Source organism: Exophiala dermatitidis (assembly GCF_000230625.1).
Source record: "Exophiala dermatitidis NIH/UT8656 unplaced genomic scaffold supercont1.7, whole genome shotgun sequence".
Classification (NCBI taxonomy): domain Eukaryota; kingdom Fungi; phylum Ascomycota; class Eurotiomycetes; order Chaetothyriales; family Herpotrichiellaceae; genus Exophiala; species Exophiala dermatitidis.
In genome coordinates, this window is record NW_008751652.1 from 917,587 (window position 1) to 934,525 (window position 16,939).

Genomic DNA, 16,939 nt, shown 5'->3' on the forward strand with positions numbered 1-16,939 from the left:
CCACGACCATGCCGGTCATAAATTTCTTCGGACAAACTCCATGCCCTGCTTCTTGCCAAACTCCCACAGGTTCTGTATCCCTTGTTCGCTCAGGTCGATATTCTTCATGTTCGGGGCATCCTGCGCCGGAGCCTTAGACACTCTGGAAGCCACCATAACCGGGTCGGTCTCCAACACAATGCCGTCGTCCACCGTCTCGTCAATGGCAAGGGTAACCAAGTCGTAGTTCTCCATGATCGTCCGCTTATCTGTTGAGTTCCTGCAGAATTCAGGTCAGCCGTGCCCCTTTCACTCCTTATCACCGGGTAAGGCATACTTGAGTAAGATGCTCAACGTATCCCTCAAACACAACACCACATTGTATAACAAGATCTCGTTCTCTTCAGGTCCTCCGACCACGTAGATCATGACATCGCTCTCCATTTTGAATACCACTACCTTGTTGTCATAGAGTATCACGTCCGAGGTCTGCTTGGCGGTCTTCTCTAACAGTCCCTTCTCGAAAGCCTTCTGTTCTTTGAGCGTAGGGTATGGCTGGGGCGGAGCGGGGAAGGTTGCCGACGTGTGAGGCGGCGTGTAGTATTTGGCGTACAGCCGTGACGACTCGGGAGCCGTGTCTGTGGAAAGGATCAAGATTGCAATCACACTGTGGAGCGACATACCGGGCGCCATGGTTGCCGTTGTGACTCTGCAGACAGCAGAGCGTAGATGCACAGTCGCGTGTACGAATTTGAACAATGGTCGACGCTATCGCAGGTGGTACAGTGCCAGTGGGCTTCAGGCGCTGGGTGTGAAAGGACACTCTTCCATTGACTGGCGTTCACGTTCTGGCGAGTAGAGTACCGTGGCTGCACCGAACAAGCTGCAGTTGTCGTCCCGTGCCCTCGGCCGTATTCACTTGGCGCGGTTCAGGGGCATCCCACGAGGCTGAGCCGGCGGAGCATTCGACTACACTTCTGCAATATCAATTTCTCCGACTTTTGTTCTACCCGATGGCTAGTACGGCCACGACTTTCTCTCCATACTGATATCACAATGGGGAAGTCATCCAAGGACAAAAGAGACGCCTACTACAGACTCGCCAAAGAACAAAACTGGCGAGCGAGGTCTGCGTTCAAGCTCATCCAGATTGATGAGCAGTTCGATCTTTTCTCATACGCAGACCCGTCCAAATGTACCCGGGTGGTGGACCTATGCGCGGCTCCCGGCAGCTGGAGCCAAGTCCTCTCGCGTATCCTCATCAAAGGTGAAAGTTTCGGACGGAGAGCCTGGGTGGAGAAAATGGAAAGATTCCGACAGCAAGAAAACGGCTCGCTACATCAGAATCAGGAGAGCGCCTCCGCGGAGAAAATGACCACGCTTGATATGCAAACCTTTAATACTCAACTCAAGCCCCGACCGAATGTGAAGATTGTGGCCATTGACTTGCAGCCAATGGCTCCTCTGGAAGGCATCATTCAACTGAAAGCCGACATCACTCATCCTTCCACCGTCCCTCTTCTGCTGAAGTCCATTGACCCCAATTTCGACGAGAACAATGAGACATACAGGGTTGACCTCGTAATCAGCGATGGTGCACCAGACGTCACGGGTCTCCATGACCTGGATATATATGTACAATCCCAGCTACTCTATTCTGCACTGGCCTTGGCCATGAAAGTCCTCCGGCCAGGCGGCAAGTTTGTGGCCAAGATTTTCCGCGGACGCAATGTCGACTTGATCTTTGCCCAGCTCAAGTTGGTTTTCGACAGGGTCCATATCGCCAAACCCAGATCTAGTAGGGCGAGCAGCATTGAAGCCTTTGTTGTGTGCGAAGGATATCGACCTATCAAGGACTGGACCCCTGAACTCGGTGATGCGCTGAACATTCCTCAACCGGTCACTCCGCGGGCAGTGCCTTCTGAGGCGCAATCAAGACGCTTACGGGATGATGGAATTGTGGAAGTCCATTTTGAAGATGAAGAAGCCGATCCCCAAAGGTGGATCGCACCATTTCTTGCTTGCGGAGATTTGTCCGCCTGGGACGCCGACGCCACCTACAGGTTGCCAGAAGACCATGTGAGCCTGCCACCGGTGCAGCCACCTACGGCACCCCCCTATAAAGAAGCAATTGAGCGGAGGAGGGCTGAGGGCGGTGCTTACGGCAGGACGAAAGACCGGTCGAAATCGACACGGCAAGACGGGACGTGATCTCACGTCCGTTACGGTAGACGCACATCTACTTAGGAGTTCAAATTGATCAACGACCCTGAGGGTTACTCACAGAAGGTTCCTGATATCACAAAATCCTTTGACATTGGTTGCTACGGCACCCCCAAGACCAACGGCAACAAAGCCTCGCGTACAGGGTTTCATGGGTCCGAGCTACGACAGGCTACATCCTCGAACACGAATTGAAGATTACGGTCGGCCGAGACTCCATTGAACTGAGCTATTCTCCACGCTCTGCTAGGAGGTTTTTGGCAGCCACGCATCCACACAAAGCCGTAGCTTCGTCCATGCTTGGTCCCTCGGATAGGCCGAGCTTACTATGAATTCGAGCGAGGATATTATGGGATGGTGGCCATCCGCCTGCGACCCCTGGCCGGTAGAGCAAGCCAGCCCAGATTTCATTTTTTGAGCCAAGAAGCAGTGAAAGAAGACATGAGGGTGCTAACCCAGCAGCACCCGGCCGTGCCTTGTGTTATCGTTGGAAGTCGTAACAGCCGCCCCCGTCGTGAGGATGCGGCATCATTGGTTTCGATCTAGGGCACAAAGACTGGGGGTTAAGTCACACTCTGTTGACTCATGACTTCACAGATAATAGGCATCCACGGCTCATGATTGTATTGGACTATATCCACTGTATAACATTCTTGTATGAACTACCTGCTGGTTTCTGGTTCGAGGAGGTTGACTCAGCCGCGCTAGAACGAAAACAACCATCATAGACCAATCACTTCTTCTGGCCCCTTCAAGTTGGACGCCTAGATACAGTATCTTGTTGAAGACCACTTTTCCCTGCCCGGCGGCCTCGGGCTCCTTGCATGTCCATTAGGCAGAGGAGGTGGACACCATAAGAGCGTGTCTCATGGATCTGCCTATACTGTCGATCTTGTTGACTGACTCACAGCTGGAGCCTATTCACGGTTCTCAGACCAATGAAGTCTTGCTTTCCATCGGGTACTCGTCCAGGCATCAACACTCTATGAAGTAGCCTTGTTCATTGCAGGAGAACTACAGTGTCCAGGCAAAAGACGGGCCAACATGAGACCAATAACCGTCCACTTGACCCTCGTAAGTCAGGCAATATTGTTTCATATCTGCTGTTCAACCTGATTGTCTCTTGCTCCCCACCTGTTGAATCAATTCACTCTATATAAGCTCGACCTCTTCTGCTATTCTCGCCTTTGTTTTCATTGTCCACCAAACCAGCGCTTCCTCTAGCGCCTTCAGAACGATGGCGGCACCTTTGAAGAACGCTACCCGGAACGGCTCCGAACAGTCCGAAGGTAAACCCAATGGAGTGCAGGAACCTGCTGCTGTCCCCGGTAGCATCACTGGGTTCAAAATATTGTATGCACAGAAGGACAAAGACGACAAGATCCAATGGGTTACCGAGGAACCAGCAGATGCTGTTGATCCCGCCGAGAATTCAGAAACTGCTCAGTATGCGTTTTTGCCACGCAAGAAGAAAAGCTACGACAGCCGGAAAAAGTACGACCTTGATTCCATCATTGTCCAAAGTCCGTGGCTGAAGAAGTCGTTGGGCGTCATCCTAAAAGACTATCCGGGCGTAACCACCAACCTTGATCGCCTGGTTTTCAAGGCGCCATTCCATCCTTTTGTGCATCGCTGGACTCGGCTCGAGGATATGCTTGCGGAGAATGAATTCGACGAGCCAATCGCTAGAGAGCATCTTCAACTATTTCGTGACGTCCTCTGTGAAGGACTCCAGAGCGCAATTGCCGCCAAAGTCGACCTTGTCAAAAACGGGGTCATCACTTTTGAATATCTGTGGACGATTTTCGAGCCGGGTGCGCTCATCTACAGTGTGGTGGAAGGGAAAGAATGCTTGTTCGAGCACTGTTCCTGTGGGCACACGGTGGACCAAAAACGAGGATTGCAAATGCTCACCCTGAATGCATGGGCCACTGATTGGGACGGAAGAAAGTTTGGGCGCAATCACGGCTTCGGGTTGAGAATCTACGAGTTTGAGGGCACCATGCCAATCACCTCCTTGGATGTATTCCCTTTGGAGTTCCACCCTGACAAGGACAACATCCTCCAACGTTTGTTGGCCAGAGGCAGACTGTTTGAACGCTTTGCCGGTTATCACTACAGAGCATACCGTGGTGTGGCTCTTGGATACGGTCGATGTGGAATGATCCGCCATAATATCGAATCGCGAATCATCATTGATTGTGACGCTCACAATCGATTCTTGCCCGGCAGGGCTGTGATCTTCAGCGCACTGGCGAAGCCAAAGACGGCTTTACCAGCAGACGTTGACATGGGTGGCTCTACTGACTCCGAGTCTAGCGACGTAAAAGATGACTTTTTTTACTACACCGGCGACATTGACCTTGACGTGGACGAATTTGCCAGCAAAGGTCCTGAACACCGCGGGTTGACAAGTGGAGAACTTGCCGTTGCAGTTCCCTATGTCCGGGGTTACGCCCTCAAGACGAAAAAATGGCTTTGGTTCTACGTTGACCAGATCGAATCCATCAAATTCTCTACCGACGCATTCACCTCCTTAGTGCTACCGCCTGAGCAGAAAACGCTGATCCGGGCCTTTGTCGAGTGCCAGATCAAGCACAAGGACGATTTCGACGACGTGATAGCTGGCAAAGGCCGTGGCATGATCATGCTGCTTGCCGGACCGCCCGGGGTCGGGAAGACTCTGACAAGTGAAAGCGTTGCCGAGGACATGCGAGTACCACTGTACGTCCTGAGCGCCGGCGACCTAGGTTTGGTCCCAAGCGAGATCGAAGAAACACTCAATCTGGTGCTGGACATGGTTAGCAAATGGAACGCCGTGCTCTTGCTGGACGAGGCCGACGTTTTCCTGGAACAGAGGAGCACCCATGACCTTGAGCGTAACAAAATGGTCTCCATCTTTCTGCGAGTCCTGGAATACTATGAAGGCGTCCTCTTTCTCACGACCAATCGAGTCAAAGATATTGATAAAGCCTTTCGGTCGAGAATCCACATCACAATCAATTATCCCAACCTGTCAGCCGAGTCTCGACGCCAGATTTGGCAGAAATTCTTGGGACCTGACAGTGCACTGACCGGTCAAGACCTGGATCGACTGGCCCAAGTGGACTTGAACGGACGCCAAATCAAGAATATGGTGAAAGCCGCTCAGATGCTCGCGCGAAGCCATGAAAGTACGAAAGATGGACCTCGCGGAGAGGTTCAGATGTCCCACATTGAGACGATCCTGGCAATCGAGCGAGGGGTGTCGTGGGAGTGAGGTAGAGGTGGTAGACCAAATGCTTCGACCGTTGCGAAGAGGACCTCTTTTGCACTTTTGCGTCTGCTGTAACGATAATGATGAACATGAAGCCCTTGTTTACTGGATAGATCCCATAGTATGAATGACGCAACTGAGGTTTAGACAGCATCGTCCAGTTCCAAACACCCAATCAAAAGCGAATATCTTCAGCCTCGACCATCACTACAACCTGATGTGGTTTGGCGTAAAGCATGTCTCAACTCCAACCACTACACCTCAGTGATCATGTCCACTGCCTGCAGGAACTAATCAAGGCTCCCTGGGTACCCAAGCGTTGTAGAGACGTCGAGGACCGTCGAATGGTCTCGTCTAGCGTCATACAGAGTCGTATAACCTCTGCCTGGTATAGGTAGAGTCTGGCGAAGACCCGGGCCCTCTCAAAATAGGGCAAGACCCCTGAAATCACACTCTGCCTCCTCCACACGGTGTCCGACTCCTCAGGAGCTGCATGGACGTACCAGGACATGGAGCGGGCAGGTACACAACGAGATGCCTCGCGATCATTGCAATGCCAGTGTGCCAGCCACTGTGATGACTGCACTGCCATGTGGCCCTTCCTCAGCCACGGCCAGCACCTTCCTCCCTCTCTTAGAAGCCGGGAGGAGATGCCGTCAACAGCCTGAGCAATAAACGCTCCTCGTCGCAACAGTTCCTGCATCATGTTTGACCAGACTGACTTCGCTGCTGCCAAAAAAGCGTGCAAATCCAGACTGCAGGCCTCCTTCCCTCGCCAGCAGACTCTGCATCCCAGTGCTATAAAGCATTCCTCTTCTTCCTCTTTCTCATTTCTTCTTCTTCTCTTTCTTTCACACGCCCAATCCTCTCTTTTCCCACAGCTGGCACCGTTGCATTATCACATTCGTATCCCAACAGCTATAACCAAGATGCATTTCTTCGCTCTCGTTCTTTTCCTTGCTGGTGCCAGCGCAGTTGCCCTCAAGGGCCGCGCTGAAGATGGCCACGACAACGTCCTGTACGGTCGTCAGGATCAGCCAACCCTCACGGTACGTCCCGCTCCACGTTGAATGTTGCAGACATCTAACATGACATCCACCACCAAGACCATGACTGCTACCGTCACCAACTCGAATGGTGACACAGGTACCATCACCGCCACATTCACTAACGTCGCCTCTGTCTCAACTTCGACTTCGGTTTCGACTTCGATCTCGACTTCGGTCTCGACAGTCAGCACCGCTTCTGCAGCCACGACTACTGTCACTGCGACGGTCACCAGTACTCTCACTCTGAGCGCCTCAGCCTCGACTGTCACCACGACTGCAACTCAGACGGTTACCGACGGCAGCAGCCAAACAGGCGCTGGAAGTGCAATTTTGACCGTTACGTCCAACAGCATCCAAACAGTCACCTTCACGGCTCCTGCCAACCCCCAGGCTCCCGTACAGCCGTCGACTCTGACGGTGACTGCAAACAACCCCTCTACCGTGACTCTCAGCAACGCTCAACCTCCTGCGCAGACTACGACTGCTTCAGTGACTGCAACATCCACGGCGACACAGGTTCAGATTCAGACCCAGACCCAGACACAAACCCAAACCCAAACCCAAACTCAGACGATCCGCGTACCTTTCGGAGCTGGAGGCCGGTTCGGCGGCCCTTTCGGCGGGCGATTTGGCATCTAGGCTGTCCTACCTGGTAGCAAATTGCCTTGGGGAAGACGGTGGACACCGAGAGAAATTTAAGAGTCCAAAACACCGGACAATGGATTGGGCGAAATGGGCTGGGCATTCAGTCTGGGAGTTGGACAGGCCGAGTGAGTGAAAGTAGGCGGGAAAAGATTGGAATCATGGCGAGAGAAAGTGACCTGGCTGGAGTTGGATGCCGCTGCATTGGGCGAGAAGGGGGAGTATCCATACTTGCATATCCTTAGACTGTTGGTGGCCCACGGCCCTTGAGCCGTAGGACGAAAACAGTGATTACTTTCGCTTTACCAAATGCTTCTCTGCCAAGTAAATACTCGTTGCTGCCATCCTCTGCCTGGGTAGTACTGAAAGAAATTGTTTCATACCGGACTAGTTTGTCTGCTGGGAACTGCATCCTAGGACGCGACCACTCGCACAATTTGACCCGCCAGGTTAATGCCGCTGAACGCTCATCACTCGGAAGTAAGAAACTTGACCAACCACAAAACCCAGCAAGGCCGTACAATCTCAGCCAGGTTGCATGCATTCGGCTTGTTTCCATACATGACCAGCATAGCAATATGCTCCACGCTCCAACCCCTTGACCCATCGGGCTGTTACCATTTCGTTCCTCCCTGTGCAATCTGGGGAATGATCTTGGAGTTTGGTGCAACGCCAGTGGTCGCCTGCTGTCTGCTTCTGTCGAATTCTCTAATGGTGATTTCGCATTTGACCTCTCTGCAAAGCTTTTTTCTTCTCTCCGGGGGCAACTTTTCACCAAAGGTCAAGCCGCTTGCACGTTCCACCGCTTCAATGGGGACTTCGAAATCGCTCAGGCGTTTCTGGTTGGAGATCTCTGCATTGGGCAGGACAAAAGCGCCCAGAGCGACCTTTCCGATAGGACTACTGTCGGGTTGCTCCTCGGCGAAGATGATTTTGAAGAAATGGGTGGGGACAGCGACGTTTGGAGGGTTTCCAATAACCTCGTACGAGACCCTCCATTTCCCATCCTTTTCATCCCTTTTGGGTAGGTAAAGGGGACCCGTGACGACTCTGACACTGGGGTATTTCTTGCACAGTTCACGACAAAAGTCTTCAAAATGAGCCCAGTAATCACGATTAAACCCTTCCCCGACCTGCGGACACATGTTGCTCAACGAGAAGGTCGAGTCCATTGCCTCCTGGGACCATTTTGCGTCTGCGGCGGGCATCTGGTGGCCACGGTCGTATCCGCTTCGTGCGTAGTCGGCGAGTTTTGCGCGGAACATGGGCGGAACAGTCAAGTCTTCGTAAAAGACTGAGTTGCGTCGGGAGGCATTGTTGAGTAGTAGGGATTGACGGGTGAAGTGCTCGGCGACCCAGTGAGGGTTTCGGGTTGCTCTGTTGAATGCCGCTAGGAAGGAGGGCGTTGATAATGTGTCTGCTATAGGGCCGGGATAGCCGTATCGTAGGATGCCGGATGGGTCGACGGGGGGAGTGAGGGTTGTTGTTGGTGCTGGGGTTTGGGATACGGCCACGGGGACGGGGACTGGGACGGGGACGGGGGATGCTGGGATGGCGGTGGTGGTTGTTGAGGGTGTAGTTGGCGTTGGTGGCACCGAGGGCGAGGCTGAGGTGGGAGTTGGAGGAGGTATATATTGTTGTCGAGATCGCGATAGGATCAATGCTGTTACGGAGGCCCCTGCGGCTGCAGAGGCCGCGGCGACGAGGGCAAGGCTTGTGTTGGCCATTTGTGAGGGATCTGAAAGAACAGAGATCACTGAGAAGTTGTCGAATGCATCCCGCGTGGTCCTGGTATAGTGTTATAGTACCATGTAGGCACTGCAATCGGGTGTGCTTTGTGGTGATCAGCTGGGAGGGTTTTGTCTTACCTTGCGCAGGTGGTCGAAAAAAGAAGCGCGGCGCGAGAATCCTCAGGCGAGGCCAATCGGAGCGACGCCTATTCAGCGCTTAAGATACGCCTTTGGGCTTCCCTGCGATCCGGGGCGCGTAGATCGTGCAGCGGTCGATCGCATTGCAGCGCAGTGCAGTGCGCTGTGTGTGCTGCATGGCCACTTACTCAGCGACGAGGCTCGGAGGCACATAAGGCGCACGCTTCAAGATTTACCTTGTAGTCTTTTAATGCACCTACCTTGAGGATACAACACTGATTGTACCACGGTAGGTAAGTATATACCGTTGTATCCTGTAGGCGCTATATGTACCTATATGGACCTGTAGGCATGCTTGCTTTAGGCATATGTACAAACTGCGCTCAGACAACCCTGATCCCCCGTAGCAAGCTGGGGCGACCACTCATAAACCCTGCTTTTAAGGTCCTCTGATCTAGAATCACAGTGCACGTGTGTGGTAATCTGGCCGCCCTCCATCTTCGCGCTTTCCTGTGCCCACGGACTCGAGTTTGACATGTCTGTCACCACCACTACTGCAACAAACATCACCGTCCAAGTCTCACGTCGACCTGGTCGCCGTCTCGAGTTCCCACCATGCGTTCTATATCCTGACCTTGTATCTCCTACTTTGCGAGAATAGACTCTATATTCTATACGCCCAGTCTTCTCCAACGCATCACCAGAACCCACCGAATATCCTCGTCGCCCCACCTGTGTTCCGTTCAAAATGCCTGTGGAAAACGACACTCGAGGATGGATTATGACATGTATCAGTGGGATTGGTAAGAATCTCTCGCTCCTCCTTGGTATCCGCAGGAAAACTGACCTGTATAGCCTGCGTGCTGGGCGCCACGATCATCTGTGTCGATATAGTTGTCCGTTTGTTTCCCCGCTGGCGAAATTTCTCCATCGCTGAAAGCGATGCTTTCCTCTCGGCGTCGCTCAGCCTGAGTTTCGGAGTGATGGTATGGACTACTGGACTCTACTTCTGGGCGTCTGTCAAACTGACAACAATGGCATAGTTATTTTCCGCCCTGTACTCGATGCTACCACAGTCGAAGAAATATCTCAAAGACGCGGGATATTCGCCCCGAGACGCCTCGTACCTTTTGATCGGCCTATTCTTGACCGGCGTGATCGGCATACGGCTTTTGTCGGGCGTGATCCATGGGTTTTTGCCCACGCACGTCGTTGACTGCGACCACACCCACGACGACGAGGAGGCCCTCACGAAGCAGCATGAAGAGATGGCAGAGCACTCTCAAGAAGGCGACACTACCAATGGCCTCCCAATATCGAAATCATTTTCTGCGCCGTCTGCGGAAGACCACGAAGAGACTCCGTTGTTGGCACGCACGGCCAGCCAAAGTCCCAAGAAAGGTCACCTTGGTACACATGGAGACCAGGAGCGCGGCCGGAAACAGTTATTTCACACAGCACCCAGCTCTCGAAAGCACTCTGTTATTCCTGCTACGTTGACAAGGACATTCTCCAAATATGTTGCCGGACAGAAGGAAAATTGTGACGAGGAGGGTCCTTGCATGGGCTTTTCCGATCCTTGCGGACAGGATTGTTTCAAGGTCGTACATCGCCGAGGTTCTGTGTTACCAGGCCATGGTCCCTTTGCCAGACATCAAACATGGCGCAGTTATACTTCTGATGGTGGCCATCTAGCGCCCCCGTTGGAAGGATTGGGAGAGAGTCCGCCCGAAGATACAACCGAATCGACTCGGCCTAACAACCTGAGCTTGACCAGGAGTGTGAAGCGCCCGCGCTCTGTGACACATCATACCCACCACTTCCATCACCCGGAGCACGATCATGCAGAGGCGAGTGGCAGTCTGCGGCGGGGTTCTGTCTTTTCGAATGCGCCCGAACATCACCATCATGTCCCCACCAATGCATTCATGTCAATAGGACTTCAGACATCGTTGGCGATTGCCTTGCACAAGGCTCCCGAAGGATTCATCACCTATGCGACCAATCACGCCAATCCGCAGCTTGGATTTTCCGTCTTTATGGCGCTCTTCATCCACAACATCACCGAAGGTTTTGCCATGTCATTGCCCCTATATCTGGCTCTAGACTCCCGATTCAAGGCAATTGCATGGTCTTCGTTCTTTGGCGGGGTTTCACAGCCTATAGGAGCCGGGGTCGCGGCTCTATGGTTCAAATTGGCCAACCGGAGCAGTTTGGGCGCACCTACGGAGGGCATTTACGGAGGCATGTTTGCGGTCACTTCAGGAGTTATGACCAGCGTGGCTTTGTCTCTGTTTGCCGAGAGTCTGCAGTTGACTCACAACAAGGGCACTTGTATTGCTTTTGCATTTCTGGGCATGGGCATTCTGGGATTCAGTTTTGCATTAACAGCGAGTTGAGGTTTGAAGTTTGGATCACGCAGCGGGTATAGTGGTTTTGTGCTTTTGTTCAGCGAGGTTCCCGGTTGCCACTGCTGCAGAGCTTGGCAGAGTTATGGTATTATTACGATGGAACGACAGTGGCTAGGTCAAGGCCAATATTGGGTTTGCATACGATACTACAACTAGTACCTCATGCATACAGTACTAGGACTCCGGTTGAGGAGGTTGTATAAAACATGCTTCAAGACATGGAAACGACCATTCCACCGCTACTGTAAAAGACTTGAACCGAAGATGGAATGCAGCTGTGTTAAATTCGTGACGCTGGTGTCTTTGTGGCCCGGAACTTGGACCAACAGCATTGACACTGCAGGACTTTGCAAACAGGAATCGACTGACTGACAGAACTGTTTCTTCTCCCTTTGGGCCCTGTTACAACGGCACTGCAGCCACGTGAACTTGAAGTACTTATTATCCAGGCCTCTGCCGTGCAGGGTTGTATTTCTTGTCAAAGCCATGCATTCTGGAAAGGCCTCCGTCACCGAAGCACATTGCAGTGGGAGTAATGGTATACGAGATGTGTGAATAAAAGGAGAAAGACCGAAAACCGGGCGAAATTGGGCCTGCAGTGAGTGGCTTTCGCCTAGATCCGAGGTGCCAGTACAGGTCCGAAGGGTCCACCATTGCAAAACATCCGGGGGATGCGGGGGGAGCGAAATCCGGTGGAACTGAACATACAGTATCGCAACCAGCCTTAAGATCACCCGGCCGAACATAGAAATAGCACTGATCTCTCCTGTGGTGTGGCGTGGACAAGTGCATTAACGAGAAGAAAGAAAATATTTAAAAAGAAAAAAAAAAGACAAAAAGGACAAAACAAAAGCAGCTGCCACGCCATCATGGCACCCCCCGAAGCATTCAACATCTCGCGTTCCCAGCTGACCGGCCCACGAAACAGCACAGTCCTCATCACCGGAGGCAGCAGCGGGATCGGCTTACAAACCGCGATCCTGCTCCACGACCAGCTGGACAACAATGTAATCATACTAGACCGGGCGGCACCTCACCCTTCAGCGCCGGCATCACTAGTCTCGTCGCCTCGGTTCTTATACCAGCAATGCGACATTTTGTCGTGGAAGTCTCAGCGGGCGGCGTTTGAGGCCGGGTTCCGCAAATTCGGATCCATCGATGCCGTCTTTGTCAATGCCGGGATCAACGAGTACGGCGACCAGTTCTTCAAGGACGAGTTAGATGAAGAAGGGTTACTGAGGGAGCCGGATCGTCGGACGTTGAATGTGGATTTGCTTGCTGCTAATGATACGACTAGGTTGGCGATTTATTATTTGAAGAAGAACAAGAATAAGAAGCCCGACAGCAGCAGCAAAGGTGGAAGTGGAAGTGGAAGTGGGTTCTCCGGCTCGATTGTCATGACGGCCAGTCTGGCTGGGTATTTGGCCAGTGCCGGTGCTCCTTTGTACAGTGCGGCCAAACATGGTACATCATCTCCCTTACGGCTGTGATTGCTTACCTAGGCATTGCTACTGATGCTGATTTTTGTCTCTAGGGATCGTGGGCTTGATGAGAGCTCTAAAAAACGACACGGCCAAACAAGGAATTGCCATCTCGGTGGTCGCCCCGGGAATCACGTTGACGGATATCATTGCAGGCCGCAAACCTGGAGAGTCGCTGTCCGATTGGGCCAAGAGGATGCGGGCGCTGGGAGTGCCCATCAACGACCCGGCCGAGATCGCGGATGCGGTGGTGTATCTTATGGGATTGGGTATCGATGCCAACGGGAAAGGTCTGCTGGTTCAGGCGGGCCGGGTGGCTGATGTCGAGGCTGGGATTGCGACTTCGCGAAATGTCTGGATGGGAGAGGAGATGTTGAGATTGTTCAGAAGGGGCCGAAATGCTCCTTTGTTTCCGAATCGGTTGTGATTGGGGGAAGAAGTCGCTGCACGCGGCTGCACAGCACCCGTCGAGTCCTGCAGTGATGAAACGATGCTCTCTCTCTCTCTCTCTCTCCTCTGGCAGTTTCAACTGACGAATAATGGCTGATGTTGATACTGATACTTGGCCTAAGATGGGTTGGGTGAACCTCGGGCCACTGGAACGGTGACGGTTTACCGTGTCCGTCGGGCTTGAGCATATGATCTTTCTGGAGATGCAGTGCGTGATCGCTGAGGTCGAGGTCGAGGTCGAGGTTGAGGTTGAAAGCCGCACATGTGTATATCTACCAGGCACTGGCGGTGAGACGACAGGCCGGGGCCCAGGCCTGAGGTTCAAGTTCTCGAGCAGTGCAGCACCAGTGTCCAAACGCCAGTGCAGCTTGGGATCTGCGGATGGGGCCCAGGAAATACCTTCTACCTGGTACTGCGATGGCAGCAACAAATGAGTGATGACCAGACTCGTCTGATGGTGGTCGGAGTTTTGTTATAGTACTAGGAAGTGTCGGATAGATCGAGGCAATCTTACGACTGATCAAGGTCCACATTGATGTCAACAATGACCATCTTTAGGTACCCAGACGTACAGTATGTGTACAACTACTATAAGTGCTCGAACTTCATCTCTCTCGTGCAAGAAGTAAAAATCAAGCCTTGATTTACTGTAATTGTAGGCTTGGTGGACTGCAGTGATCGACGTCCAGTCCACTCCATCCCTCTCGCGCTGCAGGGTCCAGAGCAGAGCTGAGCCGCATCGTCTCATCCTGCCACTACTGTATTCCATCTGGCGCGAGATCTGACAGACGTCAACTGTAGCCGGAGTGCTCAGAATCATCTCTAGGAACATACTGACACCGGCAATGGAGAATCATCATCACCAACCCAAGTCATCACTGTGACTGTCACTGATACAGTACATGTACATACCTCAGGTTATACTACAGTGATAGCAGGGCTACACATGCACTCTAATCCTCCATGTCCGCGGGCATGACAATGACACTAACAGTCAAACACCTCAACGCCGACTCAACGTTCCTACTCACGTTCAACGAGGCCCATGAAAATACTAGTACTCCCACATCCACCGTTCTCATCGACCCATGGCTTACCGGTCCATCGATCATCACGGCCCCCTGGTTCGCAAAGACAACCCACCGCTTCCCCAGCGCTATCGAACATCTGTCCGAATTGCCACGAGAGCCAGACGTCATGATTATATCTCAGAATAAACCGGATCATTGCCATCGAGAAACCCTGCTTCAGCTGCCTGCAAAGACAAAGACTATCATTGCCGCTGAACCGGGGGCCGCCAAAACTATCAGAGGGTGGAAGTATTTCGATCCGGGGAGGGTGGTTGCCGTACAGAAATATGATCTTAGTACCAACAATCAGACTCACAATAACATTAAATCGAGGTCTCTTTCTCCATCTCCATCCCCGTCGCCGTCGCCATCGACATCGCTGTTTACGTCAACTTCAACAACATTACTACGACTACCTATCCCTCCGCTGTCTCCGCAAGGGTCACCAGGAGAGCTGGCCATCGCATTTGTACCAGCAAAATCTTATTTTACGGGCTTGCATAATGCGTGGGGTATCACGTACCAACCGCCCGTGTCTCCTTCAGACCATAATCCATCTAATGTCATATCCATCATTTACTCGCCGCATGGCCTCCCCTTGAGTGATCTCCAACCGTACATACAGAACCATCTTGCCCGGCTTCCTGGTGCGCTTCCGCTCACAATCCTCTTCCACTCATTCGACCACGCCCAAAACCCCTGGTACCTCGGAGGCAACATCATGGCAGGCGTACAGGGTGGGGCGGAGATTGCTCGTGCTCTGATGGCGCAGTGCTGGATCAGTGCACACGACGAACCGAAAGTCGACTGTGGGATAAGCGTCAAACGGTTGCGCGTGAAGCGTGGCTCAGTGGATCAAGCGATCATGAGCTTGTATCAGGGCCAAAGTGGGGAGAGGCTGAAGGAGAATGGCTGGGTCTGTGACGTTAGGAGTCTTGGAGTTGGCGAAGAAATAACTTTGCCATTGTCTCCGGACGGATGACCACTCCTTCGGAAACTAGATTTGACCATCAGAAAGGGGGATGAAGGCAGCATGGGCGCATCTTCAAGGGGTAACTTCATCCTCCTCCTGCCGTGGAGAGTCTTCCGACGCCTGACTCTCTTCTTGCTTCACCTCAAACCGTCCGACGCAGTGCACGATGGCGGCATTAGCCTCGTCCAGAGGATGTCCATCATACATGGACACTGAGGCAATCATTGTATTGGTCGTTTGTTCCTCATCTGTGGGATCAAACCAATCAGGCCAAATAGGAGGTTGATAGTGGGCGGGGTCCGAATTCGTCCCTGATCGAAGCCAGGAGGGGAGAAAGCGATCGAATGGACTGCTTTTGCTCTTGCTTTCCGCCGGCTGTGCATTGGTTCTCGATCTGTGCTCGCTCACGATCTCTTCCAAGTCTGCCACGGTGCTAGCAGGCATGACACGGATGCAATAGATGCCATTCGACACCGGGGGAATGCTGAAATACATGTGGAGGTCCGCGAGTTTGTACGAGACCTCGGCAGGGAACCAGGCTGCTGCTAGCACTCTCAACGCTTCATGCACCATCGTTGCCAGGGCTCCGTTGTGCAGAGTTCCCATTGTCCCTTCTGTGCCATAACTGAATCCCACCACCATGACCAGTGTAGCACGCGAGTGACAATAGAAGGCTCGAGGGAAGACGCCGCGGGACCCGCGAAGCGCAGTGTAAACCAAGTGATGAACGAGTCTGGGGTCTTTCCCCGTCTGTATTGCCTTTGTAATCTCGGGAGTTGTGGCCAGGGGAAGTACCTCTTCAAACTCGGGGTCCGCTTTCAGAGCCTGGACGGCAGGATGTCGATCGATCTGGTCTAGGATGTCGTGGGCTAGCTCTACATCTGGAGCAGAATCGAGCTTTACTCTTGCTTGTCGGAAATATGCCCCAACCATGTAGCGCGAGGCTGCGTAGGTGCCTAGAGTGAGGAATAGGAAGGCCCATAGTACGGATCTGGCGAAGCGGGCTAGACGTGAGGGTCCCTCGCGAATAACGTGGACAGCAGGTGACTGGGGATGATATTGGTATTCGTAGGGTCGATTGGAGGCTGCACGCCATCGCGAGAAGGGCGTCGAGGAGTTCCGAAAGGCTGGATATCGCAGAAAGCCATTGTATGGAGCTGTGGCAGGGCTCGTCAGGCGTCGTAGAGGAGTGTTGTGGATGGAGAGCAACGAGCGGCGGAACATTTCTGGAGGTTCAAGTCATGGCGGCGCCAGTATTCCAGCGCCTCCAGCAGGATTATGGGTGTTCGGGAGAGTAGAGGGCTATGTAGAGATACGGAGGTGCTCTCGCTGTGTACGGAGGTAGATACAAGGGTAACTGGTAAAGTCGGTGGATCACAGTTGTAGTGTCTATCGCGGTACCTGCTCGAGTCAGGCGTCATTTGCAGGCTACAGAGGCAGCGCTTGGTTACAGTATTACAGTAGGAGAGTATGGGGGGTTCCTTAGGCGCCTCTGCGGGGATGATGACAAGGCTGAGACTCTGTGGAGGCGGTTCCG

The 16,939-nt window shown here is 52.9% G+C and overlaps 10 protein-coding genes across 10 annotated transcripts; 6 read left to right on the forward strand and 4 right to left on the reverse strand.

The window, feature by feature from the left end:
* Window positions 1-15: 15 nt before the first annotated feature.
* Window positions 16-672, reverse strand: HMPREF1120_08152 (uncharacterized protein; the record flags this gene model as incomplete). Its single annotated transcript, XM_009162395.1, has 2 exons — window positions 16-259; window positions 317-672. 2 exons carry the CDS (start codon window positions 670-672, stop codon window positions 16-18), a joined length of 600 nt encoding a protein of 199 aa, XP_009160643.1.
* A 363-nt stretch (window positions 673-1,035) lies between these two features.
* On the forward strand, window positions 1,036-2,190 carry HMPREF1120_08153 (cell division protein methyltransferase FtsJ; the record flags this gene model as incomplete). Its single annotated transcript, XM_009162396.1, has 1 exon — window positions 1,036-2,190. One exon carries the CDS (start codon window positions 1,036-1,038, stop codon window positions 2,188-2,190), a length of 1,155 nt encoding a protein of 384 aa, XP_009160644.1.
* Window positions 2,191-3,439: 1,249 nt separating this feature from the next.
* HMPREF1120_08154 (AAA family ATPase) lies at window positions 3,440-5,461 on the forward strand (the record flags this gene model as incomplete). Its single annotated transcript, XM_009162397.1, has 1 exon — window positions 3,440-5,461. The coding sequence occupies one exon, from the start codon at window positions 3,440-3,442 to the stop codon at window positions 5,459-5,461; it is 2,022 nt and encodes a 673-aa protein (XP_009160645.1).
* A 280-nt stretch (window positions 5,462-5,741) lies between these two features.
* HMPREF1120_08155 (uncharacterized protein) lies at window positions 5,742-7,491 on the forward strand. The gene is made up of 2 exons (XM_009162398.1): window positions 5,742-6,507; window positions 6,565-7,491. The coding sequence occupies exons 1-2, from the start codon at window positions 6,163-6,165 to the stop codon at window positions 7,144-7,146; spliced, it is 927 nt and encodes a 308-aa protein (XP_009160646.1). The 5' UTR covers window positions 5,742-6,162; the 3' UTR covers window positions 7,147-7,491.
* Window positions 6,854-9,341, reverse strand: HMPREF1120_08156 (endonuclease). Its single transcript, XM_009162399.1, has 2 exons — window positions 9,254-9,341; window positions 6,854-9,189 (listed from the first exon to the last, which is right to left on the reverse strand). Exon 2 carries the CDS (start codon window positions 8,874-8,876, stop codon window positions 7,764-7,766), a length of 1,113 nt encoding a protein of 370 aa, XP_009160647.1. The 5' UTR covers window positions 8,877-9,189; window positions 9,254-9,341; the 3' UTR covers window positions 6,854-7,763.
* A 154-nt stretch (window positions 9,342-9,495) lies between these two features.
* Window positions 9,496-11,770, forward strand: HMPREF1120_08157 (ZIP family zinc transporter). The gene is made up of 3 exons (XM_009162400.1): window positions 9,496-9,820; window positions 9,873-10,003; window positions 10,061-11,770. Exons 1-3 carry the CDS (start codon window positions 9,766-9,768, stop codon window positions 11,414-11,416), a joined length of 1,542 nt encoding a protein of 513 aa, XP_009160648.1. The 5' UTR covers window positions 9,496-9,765; the 3' UTR covers window positions 11,417-11,770.
* Window positions 11,550-12,408, reverse strand: HMPREF1120_08158 (uncharacterized protein). The gene has a single exon (XM_009162401.1). It carries the CDS (start codon window positions 12,172-12,174, stop codon window positions 11,668-11,670), a length of 507 nt encoding a protein of 168 aa, XP_009160649.1. The 5' UTR covers window positions 12,175-12,408; the 3' UTR covers window positions 11,550-11,667.
* Window positions 12,298-13,336, forward strand: HMPREF1120_08159 (uncharacterized protein; the record flags this gene model as incomplete). The annotated part of the gene is made up of 2 exons (XM_009162402.1): window positions 12,298-12,892; window positions 12,963-13,336. The coding sequence occupies 2 exons, from the start codon at window positions 12,298-12,300 to the stop codon at window positions 13,334-13,336; spliced, it is 969 nt and encodes a 322-aa protein (XP_009160650.1).
* A 913-nt stretch (window positions 13,337-14,249) lies between these two features.
* On the reverse strand, window positions 14,250-16,856 carry HMPREF1120_08160 (uncharacterized protein). Its single transcript, XM_009162403.1, has one exon. It carries the CDS (start codon window positions 16,624-16,626, stop codon window positions 15,475-15,477), a length of 1,152 nt encoding a protein of 383 aa, XP_009160651.1. The 5' UTR covers window positions 16,627-16,856; the 3' UTR covers window positions 14,250-15,474.
* On the forward strand, window positions 14,323-15,411 carry HMPREF1120_08161 (uncharacterized protein; the record flags this gene model as incomplete). Its single annotated transcript, XM_009162404.1, has 1 exon — window positions 14,323-15,411. The coding sequence occupies one exon, from the start codon at window positions 14,323-14,325 to the stop codon at window positions 15,409-15,411; it is 1,089 nt and encodes a 362-aa protein (XP_009160652.1).
* Window positions 16,857-16,939: the final 83 nt, after the last annotated feature.